Source organism: Dermacentor silvarum, chromosome 8 (assembly GCF_013339745.2).
Source record: "Dermacentor silvarum isolate Dsil-2018 chromosome 8, BIME_Dsil_1.4, whole genome shotgun sequence".
Classification (NCBI taxonomy): domain Eukaryota; kingdom Metazoa; phylum Arthropoda; class Arachnida; order Ixodida; family Ixodidae; genus Dermacentor; species Dermacentor silvarum.
The window spans coordinates 156,547,954-156,562,260 of NC_051161.1; the positions used below are offsets into that span (position 1 = coordinate 156,547,954).

General features: G+C 47.2%; 1 protein-coding gene across 1 annotated transcript; it reads right to left on the minus strand.

Moving 5' to 3' along the window:
* Positions 1-4,018: 4,018 nt before the first annotated feature.
* Positions 4,019-13,383, minus strand: LOC119462523 (tigger transposable element-derived protein 4-like). The gene is made up of 3 exons (XM_049673019.1): positions 13,264-13,383; positions 10,725-10,818; positions 4,019-5,154 (listed from the first exon to the last, which is right to left on the minus strand). Exons 1-3 carry the CDS (start codon positions 13,381-13,383, stop codon positions 4,019-4,021), a joined length of 1,350 nt encoding a protein of 449 aa, XP_049528976.1.
* Between the last annotated feature and the right edge of the window lie 924 nt (positions 13,384-14,307).

A 14,307-nucleotide genomic window follows, 5' to 3' on the forward strand; every position in this document is an offset into this window, starting at 1 on the left:
GTCAGAGGCTGTTGGGTTTGGCGGCTGCCTTTGTGTCGGGCTGCTACATCGCGGCGTCTGCCAGTTTGCTGTTCCGGACGGCTCTATCGATGTCGCTGCTGATGACTGCCATGACTCCTCGGGCTACACAGCACGTTTTCTCCGCCGCTTACCGAATGTGTGGAACTTACGAGAACGGTTTGGCATCTTGATCACGATCGCAGAGCAACAAGAACTTGCGGAATGGTGTTGCCAATGCGCGTCATTGGGGCCGCGCTCACGTAATGCCATCGTTGCCATTCCCCGCACTCCAATCACAAGCCGCCGTTCAGTCACGTCACGGCCATGGGCCAATGATACGGCGTGGTTTTTTCTCTTGCTTTTGCCTGTAGCGCTCTTCTGTGGCAGCATTGGAGGTTCGTTTTTGGTGGTAAAGCAAGCCAGAAAGATGGTTTTTCAAACGACACCAAGATGGCCAGGTTCCGGTGAGCAGTTAGGGCGTGCCGAACTCTGCAAAAAAGGGCCATTTTTGTAGTTTTCATAAGCGAAACCAAGCGCTGCGATGAATAAATACAAAATTGTTTTGCTTGACAACACGTCATTTTGAGCCAATTTTTGGCTGGCAGGTGCGCGATGACATGAAGAAAACGAAAATCACAAAATTGAAAAATCGATCCGGTGTCTGCACCAGCTATCAGGACCTGGTGGACAAAGGTTGCGGTGCGGATCATCTCGGTTGAAGTGATGTTGATGTGGTAAAATGTAGCCATTACGGCTCTCAGCATTTCTATCACATTAGCATTTTCTCTTAGCGCCTGACCATAATAGTTCGTCAATTTTTAAATTAGATTTTGTGTCAGGCCACCTTTTTCTCCAATGGGTTGGTCTTTCTTGCTTTTAGTGATGCGGGTGCATAGAGCTGTTTCCATCCTCTTTTTGACATGGTTTATGCAATCTTCTTTTTTTAGAGGTATGAAACTATACGTCTTGTCTTGAAACAAAGCCTTCAGGGCTGTGCGTTGCACGAGGAAAAACTCATCTTCGGCCCGAGTTTCTATGTGACTCTCACCATGTCCCATCAGCGTCATCTTGTGTTCCATTGCAGACACATCACTTAGCGACTTTTCAACTGTCGTGGCGCATTTGCAAGATGCTTCCGGAGACACAAAACGAGGCTCTAATTGGGCCTGAATTGTGCTAGCGGTGGTGCTGGTAAACAGTGTCACATCCTCTCGTGAAGTACGAGGCTGAGCATCCGCGATGTTTGCAACCTGCGCAGCACAATGAACAGATGTTTCTGCAGGCACAACACGCTGCTCCAGGGGCACGTGAGCTGTTTTGTCTATGTGCATGGACGAGGTTCCATTCATGCTTGAGGTGCTCGGCTGCAAGTCCACGCCGTGCTGTATTGCGCCGTCATTGTCACTGCTTGCAAAAGTCACTGGAGCAAACTTTTTTTTTTTAGTGATCGGTGGTTTTTATTTGCGAGCACCGAATTGATGCGCAGTTTTGCGTTTATTCTTGAATGTTCGACGACCCATGATCACAGGCAAGAGGTGATCTCAAAACTGTGATGCGCAGAGCTTGACAGCGACATTTGTTCTTTTTTAACAAGCCCTGGTCTGTTATCATAAGTAAGATGTGATCTCGAAACCACACCGCGATGAGTTGAAAAGACGAAGTTAGCGGCTCATCAGCGCTGTCGGCACGGAGAGCACACAACCTTTGCGCCGGTTGCTAAGGGTAGCCGCCCTGGAGACCAATGTGCAGCCGCGTACAGTCACGTGGTGCACGCTGCCAATCAGAAACCATCATTAGACCTTGAAACTTTTGCTTGCTGTGCGCGTGCTCTTGCCTGGTTCAGCCGGCAGAGGCGCCAAATTTGAAGACGGAGAATTGTGCTATCCATAGAGACTGGCGGCGCTAGGTTACGTGGTTGCGGAGATATTTCGGCTTAAAAAACACAGTTTTTCTCGCTATTTCCGAAAAATTTGTCTCCACCTTAGTTTCGCAAAATCTTTTACATCATTGCTGCGCGGTTTTCAGTGAAGAAATTTTGAAATGAGATAGAAAAGGAGTCATAGAAACTGAAAATGTGATTTTAAAAGAATTATTTTTGGGCTAAATTTCACGATGCGAAAGCCGCGTGTCCCCCCTTAACCCTTTCAGGCACCACTTGTAATTATGGATAGAAAATATTTTTTATATAAATGTACTTTTCCGGACCTAAGAAAGCCAAATCCACCAAAATTTTGAAAGTTATTATGAAACTTTGTTATTTACAACATTGTACACAATTGTCTACAGAGCGCCTCGGTGGTCGCAAAGATTACTTGTGGAAAGCAAGGAAGCAATTACGCTCTTTCGTCAGGCAGAGTGGTACAGCACATTGTATACAGAATATTAGCGACCTTCCTGTGCACTTCTCGAGCTTGCACCTCGATGGTTCTTTCTGGTCACGAGTTTCAGGCCAATGGTCAAAGCAGTCGTAGCGCGTGTCGGCACAAGGAAGCGACATTCTTGCTTTTTTGTGTCCTGTTCTGGGTTGCGATGCTTAGATCTCTGCAAGAGATGGCCTTCCACGCTTTTTTTCGGGCACTGTAGCTTTAATTAGTGGTTCAGCAACTTACATGCGAAAATTCATCAAATATAGGAGCTTCGCTCTGGGTAGCATTTGATGGTCGCGGAGGTATTCGTGCCAAGTATTGCAGATAGCCACGTCCACAAAGTGAAAAAGCACTCTTAGTGTCCACTTCTTCGAACGAATTTTTGTGTGGTACAAACTAAGTAGAAAATCAAGCTTGTCGACACCACCCATTGACTCGTCAGCATGTTTCATTTCTGCAGCCACCGCGGCGCTTTGTACACAATCGTGTACACGTGCACGCGCAAGCGTCAGCGTTTTGTCATCACCTCAAAAAGGATGAAGTTACCTCAGCTTGGTACTTTATATAACACGTAAACGTATTTCATTTTTATTTGAGTGCTACAGCGCGAAACAGACTGCTACAGCGCGAAACAAATGGCTCTTCGCTGCACCGGCGTCCTCCATTTCTTGTTTTGAGTTGAATATCTTCGCCAAAAGGCGACAGATGGGGCCCAGAACGACCATGGTTGTCAGCCTAAAGCTGACAAATGCACAAAAAACAGTGAAATAATTCCGAATTTTAGACGCGAAAAAAAGACCAAACGCGCGATGTACACAATTGTGTACAAGGTGCCCTAAAGGGTTAAGAAGGCCCTCGGATGCCAGAGACTTGGACACATGTTTTATTCGGCATCCTCCAAGATGGCCAAAAAGCTGGCCTCCAAGTCCATTGTATAAGGCGCCTCCGGCTGCAGTGCTGCGTCAGGGATCGCTGCCGCCTCCGAGGCCTCCTCGCCGCACACAGTCGTTCCGTCGTACTCCCAAACCCATAGTGCATGTAATCGCGGCTACGTTGGATTCGGGCAAATAAGGCAACCAGCGGTATCAACTCAACAATATTTATTGCTCAGAGCAATAAGGTTGGGGTGCCAGAGAGACGGGGTCTCGCACAGTGGCGCTCTTTTATACCTCTTGACCTATTGCAAGGGGAATGTCCTTCTCGCCCTTGGGATACCTTTCGTTTCCCCACAAGCGGGGGGGAAAGGGCACTTTTGTCTTGAGAGCGAGGGAGAACTGGGAGACCGTATAGTGCGTCTCTTGCATGTCTATCTGGCTCCTGATGCGTCCTCAACGTGTGAACGCGACGACGTGAGTGCGTGGGAGAAGATAAGCGCGTTTGCTCGCCACACGGTCAAGTGCTGACGGTACGAGTCGAGGACAAGGAGCCAGTTCTTCGACAAAAATTGCTAGTGGATGCCGTGGCCACACACTCTTTATCCAGTCTTCTACCATGGCACCTGTCATCCAGCCGTTTTCATTTGCCCGCATAGTGACGTTTCTTGGGAAAGCTTCCCAAGCAGGTGGTACCTTTCTTTTAAATGTACAGTACACTCCCTTTAAACGAAACTCGACGGGGACAGTGAAATCTGTTTCATTTATTAGAAGTTTCGTTTAAGGGTCGCAACCCCCAAAAAAGCTGTGCAAGGTGGCTTGCTTCAGCTTGGTGTGGGACTGCTTCACCAAGTACGCATTCATCTTGTTTAAATTGCACAGATGCTCCAAGCAGCCCTCCTTCTGGAAGTACCGCTGGAGAAGTTCTACTGCCTGGCTTGCCTCTGAAGTCAGTGGGGCACTCTGGTGGTCGTCACTGTCCATCTCCTCCTCACTTTCATCACCTGTGCCTTCTTCGACTTCCTTTAGTATGTCAACTAAAGTATCCTCACGGCAGGTGACCACGTCATCATCAACAGCTTCGTACTCATCCATTGTCCCAGTGCCAGAGCCGCACCTCTGGGCCACCAAATCAAAAACAGTGTCTGCTTCAGCATTGTCGGCGTCGGACTCTTCTTGGCTTGCATCCGACCCTTCTTGGCTTGCATCCACTTGCTCAAGGAAGCCCGCGTGACCAAAGCATCGCCAAATGGTTGTAGATGCAACCTCGTCCCATGACTGGGCCAAGATGTGGATGGCAGAAAGGAGGTCTACGGTGTACCCTTTGTTGCTCTCCATATACAGCATCATCCTTCTAAGGATGTGGCGACGGTAAAACACTTTTAAATTTCGAATAACGCCTTGGTCCATTGGCTGGAGCACGGCTGTCACATTGGCAGGGAGGAACTCCAGCCGAATAGAGTTCAGGTCTCGCACTTCACCATGCGCTGGGCAATTGTCCACAATGAACACAACCTTTCTGCCTTTTTTGGTGAACTCTGCATCTCTCTCCCTCAACCAGGTTTCGAAAATTGCCTGGGTCATCCAAGCCTTGGTATTTGCCTCGTAAAATACCGGGAGTCCTTTCACACCTTTAAAAGCCCGAGGTCTCTTTGCTTTTCCGATGACAAGAAGCTTCAGTTTTTCGGACCCGTCCATATTGGCTCCCACCAGAACAGTAACGCGGTCCTTGCTGTGTTTTCCTGCTGTACACTTCTCACCTTTCAAGCTGAGAGTCTTGTTGGGAAGAAGTTTATAAAAAAGCGCCATTTCGTCCACGTTGAAGATGTCGCTGGGCTTATAAGTTGAGAGGACGTCTTGGAGCTTCTGCTGCTGCCAGTCGGCGCAAACATTCAGATCTACCGCGGCACTCTCACCTGCTATAGTGCGGAAGACGAGGCCATGGTGCTTTTTGAAACGGCTTAACCAGCCGTCACTGAACTTGGTCTTCAATCCCGATTTGGAGTGCGATGTCTCTTGCTTTCTCCTCCAAAATAGGCCCGGTCACTGGAAGGTTGGAGCTTCGCGCGCGCTTAAACCACAGGAAAAGTGCTTTCTCGAGGTCCTCGTGGTCGGCCAGACGCATCCTTTTCCTACCGGGAGTGAAAGCGCCGCTGTTGTAAGCCTTTTGAATCTTTTCGCGATCTTTCAAAATCCTCGAAAGGGTGCACTTCGGGATGCCATGCCTTTTCGCGATAGCCATCTTGGACTCCTGGGCGCGATCGACGTCTTCGAGAACTTTCATTTTGGCGCTTAAAGTCAGTGCATTATGCGGGCGCTTTTTAGCGGTTCCTTCCATAGTGCACGCGGAGAGTCACGCACGTAGTAAGCGGCGCACCAGACCATCTCGTGCGCACTAACGCTCGATAACACAAAGTGCAAAATGGCGTCAGAATGCAGCTGCCGCGTACCGGATCGGATTGGATTGGATTCTGGACAGCGACGGTAACAAAGTCAGAATGATGGCCGATTTCGGTTTCGTTTATCCGTGTTGCCCAGAAAATGGTGTTTCGTTTGTCGAGCGCAACTCAGTACTCATTTTATAGAAAACCAATTACTTTTTTAAAAATTGTTTCGTTTAAGAGACGTTTTCGTTTATGCGAGTTTCGTTTAGCGCGCGTACACTGTAATAGGAGGGAGTTTATGCCCATCAGCTATGCAGAATAGCATCACGGTTATGCGCTGCTCCTCATAGCATGCAGAGCGCACCTTCACCTCCTTGGCACCCTTTTCATTGACGGTGTATGCTACTAGCATGTTGAAATAAACAGCCATTTGGTTGGCGTTGCTGATTTGCTCTAGGCTGTAGCCTCTCGCTTCTCTCTTTCACAGCACGTAGCACTGAAAAGCTACCAGTTTTCTTCAACATCGCTTGGCAGTTTCTGGGCGATTGAAGTATGGCATCGGAGGCTGACGCCAAAGCACTTTATGAATTTCTGAAGCCAGTTCCGGCTGGCTTTGAGCGTTGGGCCTCGCTCCCTTGAAAGTTCCCTCGCTTTCACTTGGATCACTTCTGTCATTAATGGAAGGGCAGCTGCTCTCTGCATCCGAAAGAAGTCATGGTGACGGCCTTTCTGTGATCCGGTAAATGCATCCTCGTTGCGGCGCACGCAAAAAGCACTTCTCGTTGCCCCTATCCAATGACGGACGCTTTTCCTTATCAATGCGAAAGTTCCACCCGGCTTGAACGTTTGACGATGCCTCTGCGGTTAGCACAACTATTCGTTAGAAAGCGGCACTATAGTGACATTGCCTGTTTGGTGCCATTACGATAACACCATGCTGCGTGCCAATACGACACAGGTCAAAATGGCGACGTCACTCGTGTACTTCAATTGGCTACTGGCGCGACTAGTAGCGGCTGCGATACTGACTTTTCTAGATTGCGCTAGCTATGCATCATATTTATCAATTTCAATTAAGAACTGGCGCGTTTTTTAAATCTCCTCGAATCTAAGCCGACCCTAGCCCATTCCTGCCCAAGCACTAACTGCTCAATAAACACATTTTTTTCTGGAATTATTTATCTTTATGGCCCTCTGAAATAAACCCTAGCATCTAAAACTAAAAATATTTATTTTTTGGTTTTTCAAAATGAACCCACACATGTGTGGGCTGAGCTTTTATTTGAGTGACTCTCAGTACAAGAAAAGGAGTGGCCGATTTGGAGCTTCAGCCCCCTAAACTTTAGCATGGAAGGTTTTGAAGCATTTTTGGGCGTATGCTTGTGCTACCTTCATTCTATACCTCCTATTCAGCTTTATTACAACGACTGCTACCCTCTCATTAATGCTGTAGAATCCATTAATGTTGCCTGCTATGTCCTTATGGACTATAAATCCTACGCCGAATTCTGTCTTATCTGGAAGACCTCTGTAGCTGAGGACGTGGCCATTAGTCAGCATTGTGTAAGCCTCACCAGTTCTTCTAACCTCACTAAGGCAAATAATATCCCAGGCAATGCCTGATAATTCTTCAAATAGCCCTGCTAAACTAGCCTCACTCGATAGGGTGCGAGTGTTGAACGTTGCCAGGTTCAGTTTCCAGTGGCGGCCTGTCCGGACCCAGAGATTCTGAGCACCCTCTGCCGCGTCGCAGGTCTGACCACCGCCTTGGTCAGGTGCTCCGCAGCCACTGTGGACTGAGGGCCATGGGTTAATTTAGGAGTCGTGAGGGAAGCAATGGCCGAATACTGCACCAGGGAGGCCCATTCCTGTTCTGTTGAGGTTGCGACTTTGTTGAAGCTTAGTGGGCCTTCCTAATTTGGTTGCACCTGGACTAGCTCTCGACGATATCTTTTTGCCGATGTCAGGCGCCACTCCATGCATGAAAATGTAGTGGATTGGAGGAGGATTCGAACTTACGACCTTCAGATTAGAAGCCGGGTGTTCTACCTCTGCTCCATGCCACCATGCCATGTTACATGTATCGGGGCTTAAAAATTTTAACACTTTTTACTTTCTTTAAATTTACAATTACATCGAGTGCTTTTGTCACAAGGAAACTATATGAGAAGTAACCTATTGTTTAGGGAGTATTTAGGAAACTGTGGCAGCCACTGAAACAGAAGGGCATAAAAAAAAAAAAAATATCACTCCCAGGGAATGCCTTTATGGGCATAGTGTCCTGCAAGAGCGGACAAAATGAGGTCTGGCTTGCTTCATACAGTAACTAATCTGCATGAAGCTGCACTTTAGACTACAAATGATTCTGATCAAACTGAATACCACAAACACAGTTTATGCTGAAGCCACATTCAAAACACATGAGGAGATCCTCCTTTTCAAGATTAGTTCTTTGTTTCCAGTGTTAACTATTACTTTTTCCACAGAAAGTAGATGGCAAATGACGCAGGTGTTATAAATGTAACCCTGGCAGAGTGAACTGAATCGTTTTGACTTGTTATGCATACAATATCGGTTGCAGGCAAAGAGAAAAAATAGCTCACCTCAACCAGGACTTGAACATGGGTACACCACATAGGAGATGAGCATTTTACTATGAAGGTTATCGCATAGTTCTTAAAGCACTGAAGAAATTGATACTACTTACTAAAATGCAACTTTCAAAATCTACAGTGAATTTCGCTGTTCCACGCCAAATATCTCGGAAGCCTGTGCTTAGCTGCTGAGTGAAATCGTGGTTGCCAGATGTCACCAAAGTGCTGTGCACAGGGTGTCTCCAAGAAAAAAAGATGTTCAAAGACCTCACCTTACTGTTGTCGCCATGATTTAATTGACAGCTTCCGAATGAAAGTATTGGATTGGGGACGTGCCAATTCACAATGAAAGAAATGCAAGCAGCTATTCGCTGTCTAAGACATGCAGTTGGCTTGAAGTCTGCACAGATCTGGAAGAGTTTTTCTTAAGGGAAGAAATGTCTATGAGGAAGCATCTGCGAGCAGGTCTGTGAGCAGGTCAAGCAAGGGGTCTGTGACAGAAACATTGGATAGACGATCATGAATTTACGGAATATGTTTAAATTTTATGGGCCTGCAATGAACTGCACGAAGGTGGTGCCCCGCATCAATGGGCAATTGAGTCAGTAAATGTCTGAGTGAGAAATGAGTGGACAGAGAAAAAAGGACGTTAATAGCTAGGCATACGTACAGTTGGCTAGCCTACAGATGGGGAAGGGGATAAAGGGAACAGAACGAGAAGGAGAGAGAAAAAAGTGTCAGTGTAACCAAAGGCTTATTCAGGCTACAGAACAGCTGGCATAAAAGATAAGAGTATACACAATTCATGCATACAGAAGACAGCTTGGCATGGCTGACACTATTAGCAAAGCAGAGAAATGGTCCATCAGAGGTAACACCAGTGTACTGATCGCTGTATTTGTTCTGACAATTTTTTCTAGGTCGCCAATAATGTTTCTGCATTGAGGTTCACGGGACTATAAAAACACACTAAATTAGGCTAGGCTGTGAGAATTTGATCTCGTAACACTTTTTTTGCATATGCTTGGTGAAAGAACATGGCTTATATAATTGAATCGGAAAACAAAGGCCAATGTTTTCTTTTTCTTTTAATGAATTATGGCCAATGTATTGCACGAATAATGTCAGTGCGACACAATGATTTTTGCAGCACATTGAGGTACACTTGGGTCCTCTCCGTGCAGGAAAGGCTCACGCGAATTCCCAAGACCAGTTCTCATTTGCTTTCAAATGCAATGTGCAATGATTGCCAACAAAGAAATAATAGCCTATGCTGGGCAGTTCTAAAATAAACGAAATTACGAAAAGTTGGTCTCGAATTTTCAAGGTGGCATCGACATCATTTTAGACTTTTGTTACTGAGCGCATTGCGCTTATTTAATGGATAACCCCTTTCATTTTAGAATAGTCTAACAATAAAGCATGTATATTTTTCATTGATGACCCCTAACTAATGATGTAATTGCTGGCCGTTACTCAGTAGTAGATATCAATGGCTTAAGTTGGACCTGCTACTATCTAGCACATTACCTACAAAACCATGAAAGGTTTAGGACATCTGTCAAAATGTCCAGCTGCATGAATGTTCAGACTAAAGAGAAAAGAAAAGCAGTTTGCTGGCCAATTATATTCAGGACCAAGAACATTGGTTACAATCAGCCCTCAAACGTCCTCTCTTCCATGAATGCTACTGTTTATGTGCATTTTAGAATGTTGATTCCAATATGATGCCAACTGTAAAATGAGCATGCTGGTGAAATGTTCAAACATGCCAAAAATCCACAAAGCAACAAACAATCTACAATGAAAGGACATATCTGAGTATGCAGAGAGCTTAATCTGCACAACTGCTCATCAGGGATCCATAAAGACCATGGCAATCCTATGTTCCATGACACCATATATTTTGAGGACCTGCACCTTTCTGGATGTCTCACTTCATGACTTCATTATTTTTTCTCAATCATCCGAAACTAATTAATTTTCCAGAACTGTGATTCCCGACATGCACAGTGACCCTCCAGCTCTCGTAACAAATATGTTATTACTGGTGTTGCAGAAATATGCTTTCACTGAAAGCTCAGTTTATGTTAAAAATGTCAACAGCTGCCAAAACAAGTGTTAGCTCTCTAGCAAGTAAACAGTACTGAGTTGACAAGTAGTAACTGAATGTTACAGAGACAGCTATTGTATTTTTCTGCACAAGAACTGTTTTCTGATTCATTCCCATTACAATTCAGTTTTCATCACAATTGCATGCCCGCAATTCAAACGTGTCTTGTTTGCTAGCAAGTCACAAAAGCTCACTTCTGCTTTCCCTTTACATGCATGTCTTTGCTGTGGCATCGGAACATCTTTGTGTGCTAGCAGGGGCAGTAACCATGAAATTCTGACACAGTAACCAACACAGTAAAACACAGTTAACAGAGTAAAAACACAGTAAAACACAAAAAAACACAGTAACCATTAAATTCTGAATAATGGAATAGTTTAACTGTTTGCACTTACCATAAGGTTCGACACCAATGTGCTCCAACAGCTTCATTTCGTCGAATGCTGTCATGCCATGCTGGCTGTATTCTTCAATATTCTTCGTTTTTTTCTTGAAGAGTTGTAAAAACGTTTGGGCTAAACCCAAAACTGCTTATCAGGTAGTGCATTGAACCTTGTTAGACAGGTGCGGCCTGGTAGAGCCAGAATGTTGTGCTTTTGCATGTGTTTGTATGCATCAGTAATCACTCAAGAAGCCATTCGTTTTGCTACTTCATTCCTTTTTTCAACTTTCGCTGTGCCGCTTCAAAACAAGCCTTGACAGCTGCTTGTAGCTTGTGAGGAAGGCCTCTTATTCTTTCAGCTACCACTTCCTCAGATAGCTGTTTGTTTTATGTCTTCATCTGGTTCAAGCTGATGCTTGCATTGCTTAGCTTGGCTTTTGTTCTCCGTAGATTACGCCGTAAATTGCGACTGGGGTTCACAGCCACCTTTTGACACCGTCTTCTAGAAAGCTGGTTCAGTATCAGCTTTCTCTAATAGCTGCAGTGAATACAAGCACGCAGACCATCTGCTACAACAAGCATCCGTTTCTTCGAAAAAAACACGCCATTAAATGACAGGCACTTGCCAGCTAAAAAGCCTCCATACCTGTGCCAGGGTACAACGTCAACTGGCTGACATTGCTGATCAGTGTCTCCATGTCTTCTCACGTTCCTCTTGGCTCCACTTCTTGCCTCTGATGAGAAGCTCAGCAGCACTTCCGCCAGCTTGCATCTTTATCTGCATCAGCCTCTTCGTGCTATCTTGCTTTGCTCGATAGCATCGGTTTCGCACTCTGGCATAAAGAAACGAGTCCCCAACACACAGTAGAAAAATTTCTGACCAGCTCATCAAATAAGCTGCCAAGGTCTTAAGACGGCGCTTCCGACAACGTGTTAAGCTTTCATCTTCGCTTCGGATTGGGAAGCACCTGATCACTGAGGTTGCGTTCCTTTTTTGGCAGCTACTTTGTTAAGTACTTAGGAGCATCTGGTAAAATAGTAGGAACGACATCCTTTGTCAAGAGTGGTCAGTCTCGGGGGATCTCGGCGGCCTTACCATTGATGGTCGTCTGAAAAGACTGCTGGATGAACCTTGACTAAACTTGGCGCTCGCAGACAATGCAGGTGTCGTGGAGGGCTCGATTGCCTCTTTTTGTTCCGCGACCATTCACGTCAATCAGCCACAAGCGGAGCCCGAAACAAGGAGCATGTCTCCTTACACAAACGATAACCGCTACTACAATTGGGTACGCAACAGAAGCCATATTGCTTGTCCTGCTGCCTCCCTGTTATTTGTTTCATTCCGGTGTGCACGCACACACACACACACACACACCACCACCACTGCTCAACTCAAATACGGCACAATGTGGCTAAAAGTACAGGCAACGAGGCACTGATCACATATAAACTCAGATGGAAACAGCTCAAGCCACCAAAGCAACACGTGCAAACATGCATGCGCAGACACGCACGGCAGCGCCCTCTGCGCAAAATTATTACTGCGGTGGCCCTTCGCCTTCGTTGAAATGCGCAGCGGATGGCACTCTTTCCAGTACACTATACCCTGGTCTTCTCAGCCCTTAGCTTCTGCTTCAGCGGAGCTGAGCGTCTGCTTGGGCAGCTCGTCTAACAGCAGCAGCAAACGAAGCACTTCCATCGGTTGCGTCACTCAGTGTTCAGAAAGAAAGCGTGAACACGGGAATGCGTGGCTCGCGTGGAACGAATTCTCTATCGGTGGTGTCGCAGGCAAAGTGGGTCTTAAGCTCATGCTGGCACTTTGTTTTCATATAGTATTGGTGGACGTGCTCACCGCATGCCTCAGTAATGACGTCGTTGGCGGCGGGGTGACGGCACACGCTACTGTGGTGCCAACTCGTTAGGGGGTGGTGGCCGTGGAGCATGTCTTGAGCGGCACTTGGCTTTCCTCCTCACCATTTTACCATACTCTCCTCCCCTTTCCTCCTCGTGCTCTCTTTGCTATCACCGTCTTTCATCCTCCGCTGCGCTTGTAAGTGTTGATGAATCAATGCGTGCGCTTCGTTTGAAGCATTAGTGTGCAATTCATCGCCTAATGACACTGGTACGACTATGGTAAACTTAGGATAGGTCGTGCTGACCAATATTTTTGAAGAATACTCAGAGATAAGCCGGCAAAAGAGCTCTAAAAAATGGCTATCAATCAGTAGATCAGTGGTTTGCTCCCCATGGCCATGCGGCTTTGGCCATCTGTGGCGCAGTGGAGTACAGTATGTGGAAAATTTAAGCAGTGCAGGCAATTTATGCATTCATTTCATATGCGTGGCTTTAAAAAAACATATGAAAGGTAAGCAAGAATATCCGTGATGGTTCCTTACAGTAAATGCAACTTTATCAAGTGCACCGAAAGCACTGGGGTCAATGCCACTACGTGAGATGCATTCTGGGCTTGCGTGAAGAGTCAATGAAGGAAGCAATGCACACGCATGAACGTCACTTATGCAGGTTGAGAGGGTGTTTCAACGGGGGCTTACCCGTGGCCTCCGCAGCATTTTGATGGCACCAGGAGTTGGGGGCCTGTTGGGCAAAGTGCACGGTTTGCGAGTGTTGTTGAAGGTGATGTGATGGTACGTAGCCATCACAGCCTTGTGCATGTCATCCGCATCTCCTTTGTGGGTTTTGAGAGAGAGAGAAACAACATTTATTTACGCATCCGGCGTGCGGGAAGTCACCGGCCACGCAGGGCGCGGGTGTTCCCTATCTGAGGACTAAGGCTAATAGAGTCCTATAGTCCCAGGGCCTAGATCCTGAGGACGTTGTGCTCCGGCTAGGCATTGGATACTCGGGCTCCTCCGCTCCCGTCGTCCGGGGCGTCGGCTCCCTTTCTCTTCTGCTTTGCCAGAGCCTCCTCAAGCCGCTGGATGGCCCTTCGTTGCGTCGTTGAGTCTTCGGAGCGTATCCAAACTCCCACCTCTTTGGGATACGTGGCGTCCTGGCACTGCCCGTTCCCGTTGTGCACAGCACTGTTACACCCGCCCCACATGATGTGGTGGAGGGTGGCTAGTTCACGTTCGCACACGCTACACTTTGCGTCCACAAACATGTCGGGGCATACGTGCCGGGCCAATGCTGGCATTAGCACGCATTCTGTTTGCAATTGTCGGAGCTGCACTGCTTCCGCACGTGACAGTTCATGATGCGGAGGCGGAAAGGCTCTCCTGGCCTCTCTGTATGCCGCCAGGATCCCTCATCCCTCCGTAGTCGGTGAGGGGGTCGAGGTCTTCTTCACGTTCTTCACCGCTGGTTTCGGGGGGTCGGGCTGCCGCGGTCCGGCACGTGATGAGATCACGGGCCACAGCGTCCGCCTCCTCGTTTGGTTCTCGATATCGGGAGCCAGTTGTCGTCCCATGTGGGCTGGGAACCATTTGAGAGCGATGGTTGGCCCTGCAGCGGCACCGCAAACAGCCCGCGAAGCCACGATGGACCTCACTAGCCGCTCCGTGCCCCGCCAGACCACGCCTCGGGCAAAATTCTTGATTGCCTGCTTCGAGTCGCTTAGCACCGTGCGCGTGCCCGGC